Source organism: Rhinatrema bivittatum, chromosome 2, assembly GCF_901001135.1.
Source record: "Rhinatrema bivittatum chromosome 2, aRhiBiv1.1, whole genome shotgun sequence".
Classification (NCBI taxonomy): Eukaryota; Metazoa; Chordata; class Amphibia; order Gymnophiona; family Rhinatrematidae; genus Rhinatrema; species Rhinatrema bivittatum.
In genome coordinates, this window is record NC_042616.1 from 500,036,791 (window position 1) to 500,049,819 (window position 13,029).

Below are 13,029 nucleotides of genomic sequence, written 5' to 3' on the forward strand. Positions count from 1 at the left end.
CAGGGACATAGTCAATGGTGATTTTTGCATGTACTTATCTATCGACGTAGGATGTTCTTTCCCAGCTAGAATGTGCTCCTCTATGACCCCAAACACAGCCAGATTTGCGCGATATTCTGGGGTTGGCACCCAGAGCCAGGATCAGCACATCTGCCCCAGCTCATCTCATCACCTGACCTTCCCGAGTATGCACATTTAAAATCACCATGGGCTCTAACCAGAGGTCTGTAATAAGGACACCTACCTACACAGAAAGAACCCTGTAACTTCAGTATTATGTTCATTCATCATTTGGACAATGGACTTTAACATTATGAATCAGTAAACTTTAACTCCTAGACCTAGTCCTGTCTGAGTTATTACAGCCTTTCACCCCCATGAGAAGAATTTAAAGTACAGCATACACACTAGCGACCTCTTTTCATCATCTGGGCCATAAGCGAGAATTCCTCCCATATAAAGAGTTCCCCTGCAGAGATTAAGAGTCAGCATGGTAGTGAATGGTTAGCCAGAGCATCCCCAGAAGATATAAATAAGATTGTGTGCCCTTAGGACTTAATACACCCCACTAAGGGTTATAGGTGTGACCTCTCTTCTCACTTCTCTTGCACGATTATCCATGGAGAAAAACTGCTCCCCTTGCAATGTGGGAAAACTGGAATGGGTTTCCAGCATAAAGTCAATCAGCAAATAGAAGAAAATTCCCAAGCACAAAAACTGTAGGACAAAAATCCCCATGACCAAAATCATCCAACTTCAGTTGGTCCAAGTTTTTACTTTTCTTCAAATTGGAAAAACTGTATCACTATCTCAAGTAATGTAGCCCTTTGAGCTCTTGTATCAAAAAGTATCAAAGCTTCATACCCTTGCTTCTTCAGGTCATTCAGACGACCTCTGGGATACCAGGGTACGCCCTTCCCTTCAAATTGGTCAAGTCAAAATCTAAAAAAAATCCTTTAATCCAAAAGCTTCTTGAATATCAACATTACCAAAGCAATGAGCAGAAGGCCCATCCAGAAAGTACTCAGCATTCTCCCTTCTGAGACCCTGTGGGAAGTCCCAAAATTCCTCTCTCCTTCTCATAGACCCTGGGAGGATCCAAAGCTCCCACCAAAAGTATTTGAAATCCTGGGGGTGGGATATCAAAATACCAACTTTCTAGCTTAAGATCCTGTAGGAATCTGTAGCTGTCTCCTTCCCTCTTAGCTGCTTCAGCTGCGCCTAATCCTCTGAAGTTCTGAGCATGCTCCTAGGCAATATATACCCCAGATGCCATACCCCTAAAAAGGTAGGGTTATCACGCAAGGAGCAATTAAAATTATGAAACCTCTCCTAAAGCCATTGAATATTCAAATTACAAGGGCAATATTAGTGATGGCTTGGATGCCCTTTCACACCAGAAATTGCAATTGTTTGAATTTGAAAGGATAATTAGTGGGTTCTGCCATTCTAGGAATATGTTCCTTTGCAGGTAAGATAGCCATCATTCTTTGTTTTTATTTTTTTTCTAAATGGCTTAGGACTGTGGTTCCCAAACTTGTTCGGGAGGACCCCCAGCCAGTCAGGTTTTCAGGATAAACACAACGAACATGCATGAGATAAAGTTGCATGCACTGCCTCCATAGTATGCAAATTTTATGTCATGCATATTCATTGTGGATATCCTGATCGAAAAAGTGCTGACAAGCGTCTTATGAAAGTCTAATATTTAGACACAACCTGACTGGCTGGGGGTCCCCCAGGACAGATTTGGGAACCTCTGGTACACATACTATCCTCTGCTTTTTTAAAAACTTTATCTCACTAACTTTAGGCATGCAGTTTTTCCAGCCAGAGTTAGCTGGGTAAATTTAAGTCATACGCTCACACTGCCTCTATTTTATCTGGTTATAACACAGATAGTAGGTGGGAAGGGATATTTAAAATACGGGGTTTGTCTGGCTAAATCCTAAACTTAATCAGACAAACCTTTTTGAATATCGACCTCCTAGTATTATCTCCCCCCTCCTTTTCTGTGTTGCCTCTCTCCTTGGTTTCCCATTTTCCACATGTTTGAGTTCTCCTCCACTACACTGACAGTCAGGCCCTGGGCTCCATGCCTGCTGCACAGTTAATTTCCATGTGCGCTGCAGCTTCTGGATGCTGGAGGAGCCTTGGATCCCCATGAGCTTTGCTGCTTGGGGCTTGTCTGCTTGGGTTGGTGAGGCCAGTTTTCCCTTCTGGGTATGCCAATCACCATCATCACATCTCCAAACTGCTCAGTGCCGCAAGTAGTTTGTCTTCCTTGTCAATGGGGCCTGAACTCCCTGTCAGCCACGCTCCTCCATGCCAGTGCCATCATAACTTTGTCAGCTGCCAGGACCTGGGCTCCCTGACAGCTTTGCCAGTGGGGGGGAGGAATGAAGAACTCTAGCAGGGAGCTATAGGAAAACATAAGCTGGGAGAGATAATCAGAGGACATACTGTTTATGCACTGAAGACAAAGCAAAGAGTTTGAATCAAATCTTGACTTCAACTGGAAGCCAGGACAGTTGCCTTAAGATAGGTCTTATATGGTTAGATGTGTTGGCCCCTAACATAATTCTAGCAGTTATACTTTGTAGCAGTTGGAGACATTTGAGATTGTGTTGTGAGATTCCATGGAGTAGAGAGTTACAATAGTCAATCTGGCTAGTGATTAGAGTGTGTGTCACAGTAGCCAGTTTATGTTTATTGAAAAAATTGCTAAGTTGGCAAATCTGGTGCAGGTACATAGAACAGATGTTTACCACCTTTGAGATGTTGGTTTCCATTATGAGGTTATGGTTGAATTGGACTCTCAGACTTTGTACTGAATCCTTTGGCTGGAGGGGTGTACCTGATAAGGAGGGTAGGGATAGTAGTAGTAGGTTCCATTTTAGGAGTTACTTCCCAGGAAAAAGATCTGGGCATCATAGTCGATATTACATTGAAATCATCAGCTCAGTGGGTTGTGGCAGTCAAAAAAGCAAACAGAATGTTAGGAATTATTAGGAAGGGAATGGAAAATAAAACGGAGGTTGTCATAATGTCTCAGTATCGCTCCATGGTTAGACCGCACCTTGAATACTGTGTGCAATTCTGGTCTCTGCATCTCCAAAAAAATATAGTTGCACTGGAGAAAGTACAGAGAAGGGCGACCAAAATGATAAAGGGCATGGAACAGCTTCCTTATGAGGAAAGGCTAAAGAGGTTAAGGCTGTTCAGCTTGGAGAAGAGCAGCTGAGGGGGGGATATGATACATGTCTACAAAATCATGAAAGGACTTGAATAGGTAAATGTGAAACAGTTATTACTCTTTTGGATAATACAAGGATTAGGGGGCATTCCACAAAGTTAGCAAGTAGCACATTTAAACCAAATTGGAGAAAATACTTTTTTGGTCAATGCACAAATAAGCTCTGGAATTCATTGCCAGAGGATGTGATTAAGGCAGCTAGTGTAGCTGGGTTCAGAAGTTCCCGAGAAGACATCCATAAACTGCTATTAATAGGGAATAGCCACTGCTTGCTGCTGACATTAGTAGCATGGGGTCCATTTAATGTTTGGGTACTTGCCAGGTACTTGTGACTTGGATTGGCCACTGTTTGAGACAGGATGCTGGGCTTGATGAACCCTTGATCTGATCCAGTATGGCATATCATATGTTCTTATGACCTTAGGAGTTCTGACTTTGAAGAGTTGAGTTTGAGTTTGTGGTTGTGGAGCCATTGGGCTACTGCTGTGAGACAGAATTAAGATTCATGATAGCTGAGATTTGGTTAGATCCTAATTTGATGCAGAGTTGGATATCATTAACAAAAAAGTGACCATCAATGTTGAAGGACTGGATAAAGTTGCAGATCAGATGACTGTAAATGTTGAAAAGGATTGGCAAGAGCCCTGAGCCCTGACGTACTCCACAGGGGAGGTCTCTCAGTAAGGATTATAGATCATGATACAGATGGAGTCCTTGTATCCAGGAAAGATCTGAACCATTTAAGGACCATTTAAGGACTTTGCCTTCTATGCCAACATCACTTAAATGCTGTAACAGGTGCTGGTGGTCGACAATGTCAGAGGTAACAGAGAGATGATAGCAGGAATAGTAAGGAGTCACCATGTTGGTCAGCATTCATGTGGATGCTGTTTGTTATAGCTAAAAGTATGAATTATACTCCATGACCTTTCCTGAACCAAGATTGACGAGGGTGAAGGATGCTGCCTTTTTCCAAGAAGTCAAGGAGTTGGAAGTAAACCACTTTTTCCATTAGTTTAGAGAGAGATGCAAGGCTGGAAATTGGATGATAGTTGTTGATTATTTTAGGATTAGAGCTTGGTTTCTTCAGGAGAGGTTTGATTATGGCCCATTTTAGTTGGGGTGGGAGGAAGCCTTGGGTTAGCATGGCATTATGGTGGTTAGTTAGGGAGTTAAATCCAAACCTAAGTCATAGAAGGGAGAGTATCTGTTCTAATGAACAGGTGAATTGGCTGATCCCCTGCAGGAATTTTTTCAGTCTCTGGTTATTTTGTCACAGCCAAACTTTCTTTTAGCATATAGCAGTTTATATTGTTTCTTTCTGTATAATGTCTCTATAATAAATAATAGCCTATGGGAAAGATTTCAAAGCTTAAGAGTTATAGAATGCTTGACCAAATATCAAGAACTTTTCAAATCATTCTGGAGGTTTTCTAATGTCCAAACTATCTCTAGGTTTGAGCTTTTCCCTCTCTGGCAAGTTTCTTTTCAAATTCTCTTTTGGCCTGCTTATTAGTGCTTTTCATCAGCAGTAACTTTCCAGTGCTTATGCTATTTCCTAATTTCGTCACTTGGATGCAATTTGCAGTTTTTGAAAGATGCTTTTTGGCTTTAATAACCTCTTTCACTTCATCATTTAGCTATATGAGAAGTCATTTGATCTCCTTTCTACCTTTTTAAATCAATAGAATGCATTTAGTTCGAGCTTCCACGATGATATTTTTAAACAACATCCATGTCGCATGCAAACATTTACCTTTTGTAACTTCTTTTGATAGATTTTTCCTGACTAATTTCCTCATTTCTCCCTTTTTTAAATTAAATAGTACCACAGTAGTTTTGCTTATGTCATCCCTTCAGTGTAGAAACCTACAAGACAACTCCGTTCAGCTAATAAGAATCTGTTGGATGGCTCAGTTCCTAAACTGTCAAGACTGGAGGTTTCCAGAGAAAGAGCTTTTTCAGTCATTGGCTGGCACTCCATGCTGCACCCATGTTTGCAACCTTTAAGAAGGCATTAAAAACTCATTTATTTATGCTTGCTTTTCAGTGAGTCTGGAAATCCAGTATGATTGCATAACATGTGGCTTTTATTTTATGTATTGTATTTTTATGCGTTTATTTATATTGGTCCATAATTTATGTACATTACCTATGTAAACCACTGTGAACTATAGAGATAGGTGTGGTTTAAGATCTTTTTTTAAATAAATAGGTTTGTTCTTTCCATGCTTACAGTGCTCTTTATAATTCATTGAGAACTTGTAGCCATGCTTCACATCGATGACAATATTTAACAGGCATTTCACAACATTTTGATTAATCTTTTCTTGACTAATCTACAGGTGTTCCTGGAGCCATGCCAGATGCAAAATGGGAAGGTGATCTTAGAGCTGTAAAGTGGAGTGATGGGAATAACCACAAGGGTTGTCAAGGTAACTCTGTCTTTTATACATTCATGGTTGACCTGAGTATTTGGTTTTCTCAGGCATAGTAGGATGGTTAGGATTTCTTAATACATTCCTTCTTCTGCATTTATCTTTATTATTTTGGGGCATAGAGAGAAAAATTGTTAAAGTATTATGGCAAACTCTAGTCTAGTATGCCCTTCCCCTAAAAATAAAAACAAAAAAACGAATTAAGCTAACCTTTTAGTTCTTATGTTGTTTAACTTGGTTTTCAGTGTCTTTAAAATGTGTGAAAAAATGTTTTTATTTCTACAGGGACTTTGTAATATTTAAGCAAGTACTTACTAAGGTGATAATGTTTTCTCCGAGGACAAGCAGGATGGTAGTCCTCACACATGGGTTGACATCATCACATAATGCCCCGACAACAGAAAACTTATGTCAAAGTTTATAGAACTTTGACTTGCCACTCTGGGCATGCCCAGCATGCCCTATACCACACATCCACATGGGGTTCCTCTTCAGTCTCTATTTTCCCACAGAGCTGCAGCAGCATGGTTGGTGAACTGCTTTGGAAAAAACTTTTCCATTTTTTGCTTTTTAGTGATTTTTTTTTCACCTGCATTCAACAAGGGGTCCTTCTCAGTCCTCCCTATAGTGTTCCTAGTCAGGGTTTTCATGATTAGTAAGTTTCCTTTTGCGGTTGATTACCCACGGCAGTGATGCTTTGATGCCCACCGGCCATCGATACCTGCTGCCATCGATTTTGATCTTGCTTCCCATTTATTTTGTCCCGCCATGGCCGCATATTGTTTCAAGTGATGCCCTCGCTGCCCATGGATCATTTCCATCACGGACCCCCATGATGAGTGTGTCCTCTAACAGGGGGCATCACATGACATCTGGGATTGCCACAACTGCACACAGATCACCCTGAAGGGACATCATCTTTAGTTCGATAAGATGGAATAACTCTCTGGGTTGGAGAAGACCGAGCCATTGGCATTGGCATCGGCGGCTTCAGCATTGAAAGACCATGGAGCCGCACTGATGGATACTGAGCCATCAACATCGGCAGGACCATCTGTTCTATCATGCTGTTGGCTGCTAGGGGCACCAGAGACTGACAACCATCAAGCTCCTCCAGGCCAAAGACATCGGGTTCCTCGTCATTGGCCTTGGCATCAGGGAAAGACCATGCCGGGTATCAAGGGAAGCCAAAGAAGCATCAGCATCGGTCCCTGTCGATGCATGGTGCTGGGCATAGGGATGCACCAGCTCTTGCTGTGGTGCCCTGAAGCGACCCCACGGCGAGGAGTACCTCCATCGGTGCCAGGGCTTGTAATGGTCTCCACTGGTCCTGATGCCAGTCACCGATCCCCCTCTCTGTTCCGAAGAGGATCTGGCCACCACTCCTTCCTCCCAATCGGTGTTGGCATCATCAATTTTTGAGGAGGAGCTTGAGCGTTGAGCTCAACTGGCGGTCGAGTGGGCGATGTGGAGCCATGGGTCCTGTGGCATCGGCAGCACTGGAACTGGCACCATTCATCTTAGAGCCACTGTTAGAGAAGCTCCATGCATTCATCAGCATGTTACTGACCCAAATGGTGTCAGTTCCCGAGCTGGCAGCGATGCCTGTTGGAGCACCGCAGCCTCCCCTGCCAATAAGGTGGTCATTGCAGGTTCCTCACAGAAGGAAGCTCCACCTAGGCCAGCTTAGACGCCAAGGCCTGCAGCGACCCATTCAACTTCACTGGTGCCTTCACCTCTGGATGAAGGCCAAGCACATAGGGCCCCATCCTCTGTCAGTGAGGATGAGGGCCCCTATGACCCCTGGGGGGATGAAACCTCTGAGTCCTCCTCAGATGCCTCTGAGGGTATCACCTCAGAACCTTTTCCTCCAGAAGAGTGAAGAAAGTCTCTACCTGAGGACTTAACCTTTGCAGGATTTGTGAGGGCGATGATGGAAACCATCCCATTTCAGTTACTTTCAGAGGTGGATGCCAGGCACAAAATGCTTGAAATGCTCCAGTTCATGGAGCACCCTAAGGAGATTATGTGGTCCCAGTGCACGATATCCTTAAGAATTACTGCAGAGGATATGAGAGAACCTCTCACAGAGCCTCCCGTGAATAAGAAGGCTGATGGGATTTACCTCATCCAGAAGGCTCCTAGATTTGATAAGTGACAGCTTCCCCACCAATCAGTGGTAATCGAATCTGCTCTTTAGAGAGCCAAACGGTCTTGAACCCATTCCTTGCTGCCCCCAGGAAAGGATAACAACGATGGATGCTCTTGGGAGAAAGGTTTTCAAGGTGGCCATACTCATTGCCCACTAATACTCGCAGGATATCTGGAAGCAGGTGTAGGAGGTGGTCGAGCAGCTCCCTCAGCAGCAGCAGGATACCCTCATGTCGCTGGTGCACAAGGACCTGAAGTGTAGGAAACACGAGGTCCAAACAATCTACAATGTTTTGAGATGGCATTGAGAGTCTTTGCAGCAGGAATTATCACCTGCAGAATGGCATGGTTGCGGGTCTCAAATGTCTGACCAGAGGTACAGGAAAGACTTGCTGCCATGACGTGTACTGGGGAGAATCTCTTCAGAGATAGGATGAGGAATGCAGTGGCCCAGCTCCGGGACCACCATAAAACCCTCCAACAACTCTCCGCCAGCATTCCGTACCCATCCTCCTTGGCTAGGAAGTCAGCAAGATCGGGGCACAGAAATAGCCAGAGAAAGTACTACCCTATGCCCCCTTGCTCCCATCAGCAGCATCAGGGCTCCTGCGACCATCCCAGGCAACTGAGAGTCCCCAAGACCCAGCCAATGCCTCAGTCAACTCCAGGGATGGGGTTTTGACTGGGTCATAGGGAATATAGTCCAGTTATCCATTACTGGAGCAATGGATCCACCAATTGGGTGCAGGCTGTGGTTGTTTGCGAACCAGTGGTTCAGTAAAACAGTAGATCATTGGGTTCTTTCCATTGTCTATTAGGGATACCGATTGAACCTATTGGGTGTCCCTCCAAATTGCTCTCCGAGCCCATTTTGGGAGCCAGTAGCGCATCAGGAAGTACTACTAACTGAGCTGTCTTCCCTCTTAACGGCCAGAGCAGTCAAGCCTCTTCCACAAGGGCAAAAAGGGCAGAGATTTTACACCAGGTTCTTCCTGATTCCAAAGAAAACAGGAGGACTCTGTCCCATCATAGACCTAAGGGCCTTGAACATATTTATCAAAAAAGAAAAGTTCAAGATGGTTTCCCTGGGCACCTTGATCCCCCTTCCCTTTTACAATCGAGATCTTCCCAAATCACCAGAAGTATCTCCGATTTGTGATGGGAAAACAGCACTTCCAATATCGAGTGTTGCCATTCAGGCTAGCATCAGCCCCATGGGTCTTCATAAAATTCCTGGCCATGGTGGCAGTTCACCCCCACAGATTGGTGGAGAGTACTTTCAAATCTGGAACGGGGGATCTCATTTTGAAGTCCTCCTACCCAAATTTTCCTAATCACAGATTATTCCAACCTGGGATAGGGCGCTCATGTAGATGAGTTCAGCATCCATGGTCTCTGGTCTGCCCAGGAAAGCTGTTTCCAAATCAATTTCCTGTGGGCTTTTAGAGATAGGCTGTCCAACAGAGTTGTCCTGATCCAAACCAACAACCAGATGACATTGAGGTATGTCAACAAGCAGGAATGTATGGGCTCGTATCTCCTGTTTCAGGAAGCAGTTCAGATCTGGTCATGGCCCTGTCCCATAGGATGGGGCTCAAGGCCATGAAACTGGCTGAGACAGCGAATGTGTTAGTGGACAGCCTGAGTCGTGCTTTCAGATTCCACAAGTGGTCCCTGGATCAAAGGGTTGTGAATCGGATATTCCATCTCTGGGGGAGCCTGGACTTGGATCTGTTCATGTCCCCTTGCAACAGAAAGGTGTCTCGATTCTGCTCCCTGTACAAGACAGATGGCAAACCAGCTTCAGATGCCCTTGCCCGACACTGGGTCAAAGATCTGTATGCATATCCTCCAATTCCTCCAGTTCCCTTAGTGGCAAAGACTCTCTTGAAGCTTTGTGAGGACAAAGGGACTATGATCCTCATAGTCCCTTATTGGCCAAGACAGGTCTGATTTCCACTCCTACAGAAGTTTTCCATCAGGAGATCAGGAAACTTTCCATAAGGAGTCTGGAAACTTTCCCAGATTTCATCACACAAGATCGAGGCAGGTTGCGACATCCCAGTCTCTAGGCCCTGCCGCTCACAGCCTGGATGTTGAGAGGTTAATTCTGCAATCACTAGATCTCTCACAGTATGCAAGTCAAAGTTCTAGAAACTCTGACATAAGTTTTCCATGTTGGGGCTCCATCTGATGATGTCACCCATTTTGAGGACTAACATCCTGCTGTCCTCAGAGAACACCTGTTACAGGTAAGCAACTCTGCTTTCCACACGCTGCACAAAATAATTCTACCTGTTTGGTGCAGCTCACTAGCCTGAAGTGCTGCTTATTTCCTATGCATAGCGCATCCTAAATGGAGAGGGAGCAATTTCTAATAGCCCACAGTGTTGCAAGATTAGCGGAGTATACAAGCACATCGGGGAAGGGGTGGAGAGTGCTAAGGGATGTTGGGGAAGGGCCCTGCTTAGACTGTAACCTAATATGCGTTCTCTAAAGACTGAATGTTAGGAATTATTAGGAAGGGAATGGTTAATAAAATGGAAAATGTCATAAAGCCTCTGTATCGCTCCATGGTGAGACCGCACCTTCAATACTGTGTACAATTCTGGTCGCCGCATCTCAGAAAAGATATAGTTGCTATGGAGAAGGTACAGAGAAGGGCAACCAAAATGATAAAGAGGATGGAACAGCTCCCCTATGAAGAAAGGCTATGAAGAAGGGCTGTTCAGCTTGGAGAAGAGACAGCTGAGGGGGGATATGATAAAGGTCTTTAAGATCGTGAGAGGTCTTGAACGAGTGGATGTGAATCGGTTATTTACACTTTTGGATAATAGAAGGACTAGGGGGCATTACATAAAGTTAGCAAGTAGCATATTTAAGACTAATCAGAGAAAATTCTTTTTCACTCAACGCACAATTAAGCTCTGGAATTTGATGCCAGAGGATGTGGTTAGTGCAGTTAGTGTAGCCGGGTTCAAAAAAGGTTTGGATAAGTTCTTGGAGGAGAAGTCCATTGACTGCTATTAATCAAGTTTACTTAGGGAATAGCCACTGCTATTAATTGCGTTAGTAGCATGGGATCTTCTTGGTGTTTGGGTAATTGCCAGGTTCTTATGGCCTGGCCTCTGTTGAAAACAGGATGCTGGGCTTGATGGACCCTTGGTCTGACCCAGCATGCCAATTTCTTATGTTTTTATGTTCTTATGAGGGTTCAAAGGCAGATCATTTATTCTTATCTAAAATGTTGTATCTGCTCACAAGGGGAGTTAGTTAGTTAGGGTCTGTCTCTCCTTGAAACCAATTTTATTTTAGGTTGTAATCACCAAAGTCCTACCAACAGGCAAAAATCCATATTATAGGCTGTGTTTATCATTGCTATCCCCTCAAACCAAGGTGATGGTCGGGGTAGCAGCAGCCCTTCAGAGAGATGGCATCTTGGTTCACCCATATCTGGCTGATTGGCTGATTCAGGCAAAGTCAGAAGCCGCTTGCCAGCAGGCAGTGCATTTGGTGCTTCAGCCCCTGAATTCACTGGGATGGATAGCCAATCTGTCCAAGAGCATCTTTCCCCTACTCAGATCTTGGAATTTCTGGGGGCATGGTTTGACACCAAAGTCAGGAAGGTCTTTCTCACAGAGGAGCGCATTTCCAAGTTGCAGGCGCAACTTTTTAATTTTCCCCTCCCCCCATTAGCTAATCTCCCTCCCCATAGGCTTGTTTCGCTCTAATAGTTCTTCTGTCCTTGTTCATAGTTATGTTATCCAAGTTGTTCACATCCCCTGTTCATTGTAAGACATATGTTGTCATTGTTTATTACTTGTTGCAATGTAAACCGGAGTGATAGGTAACTCTGTTACCTGAATTTCGGTATAGAAAAGTTATAAATAAATAAATAAACCATATCTCACTATATCAAAATAATGATTTCTCCACACTTTTACCCAGTTGGAGAGATGACAAAAAAAACAAGAAAGAGAAAACTGCATGCAGGATTTATTTCAGAGAAAACTATGCATTTACATTCACATTTGTTATGCTCGCTGGCCATGGTATCACGTGGCCAGCCTCACTCACCCGCCGCCGCGCCACTGCAGAAGCAGGTCCCAGGTCCTTGGCAGCAGCAGGGAGCCAACGCCAACATGGTGTCCCATCTTCTACCCCAAGCCGCCAACGCGACGCAGCAGGCTCAAGCCATTGGGCCGACACTGCCGATCTTTCCTCTTCCGCGACAGGGATGCTGCCAACTTCCTCCTGCATGGGACTTCCTCCTAGGCACGCATGCCTCCTTTAGACATTTAAAGGAGTCACGGCAGGAAAATGCTGCCAGCCCTCCCTGATGACATCAGCTCTTCAGCCTTATGTAAGGCTGCACCCTGCCGCTAGCTGGTGCCTTGACAATAGGCCTCCTTGCTCTTGTGAAATGCATTGCACTAAGTTCCTGGTTTCCTCCTCATTGTTTCTCTTTACTGATTCGGCTTGACCCTTGCCTGGATACTGACCATGAGATACGCTGCCTGCCACGACCTTTGCCTGGATACCGACCACAAGACACACCGCCTGCCACGACCCTTGCCTGGATACCGACTATGAGACACACTGCCTGCCATGACCCTTGCCTGGATACTGACCACAAGATACTCCACCTGCCATGACCCTTGCCTGGATTTCGACCACAAGATACGCCTCCTGCCAAGACCCTTGTCTGGATATTGTCTGTTGGTCCGCCACCATTCTGATCCTTGCGTGGATCATTGCAGGCTTCCTTCTCAACTTCTGACTTGGCCTGTGCTGTTGCTTCGCATTGCTCTCCTGGATGCCCATGTAAGTCCAGCCAGCCCTGGCACCCATGGGCTCAACCTAAGGGGAACACGGGGGCTGGTAGTGGTGAAGCCCTAGCGGGGCCTCTGCTCCTCATCCTCCTCGCTTACCGACAGTGGGGGGGGGGCCTGTGGGGATCCTCCCACAAGAAGCGCCCACTCCCCCTCGGTCCAAGGATCCACCAGCGTAACAACATAGACTGAAGGAAGAAGAAAGGTCCATCAAGTCCTGCCTTTTTGCTACTTAAACAGCTATCTCATTAACTAGTTATTCCTAGTTTAGTATATGAGGCCTTTTTATTGGTTAGACTGTATTACATCTGCCTATTCTTTTGCCCTATATTCTTTAAATAACATTTGTAAG

The 13,029-nt window shown here is 44.8% G+C and overlaps 1 protein-coding gene across 1 annotated transcript in view; it reads left to right on the plus strand.

The window, feature by feature from the left end:
- GCNT2 (glucosaminyl (N-acetyl) transferase 2 (I blood group)) overlaps nt 1–13,029 on the plus strand; it is a 201,265-nt gene that overhangs the window by 122,213 nt on the left and 66,023 nt on the right. Inside the window, exon 2 of the mRNA XM_029590640.1 lies at nt 5,602–5,691. Coding sequence (XP_029446500.1) covers nt 5,602–5,691 — 90 coding nt within the window. The remainder of the gene's footprint in view (nt 1–5,601; nt 5,692–13,029) is intronic.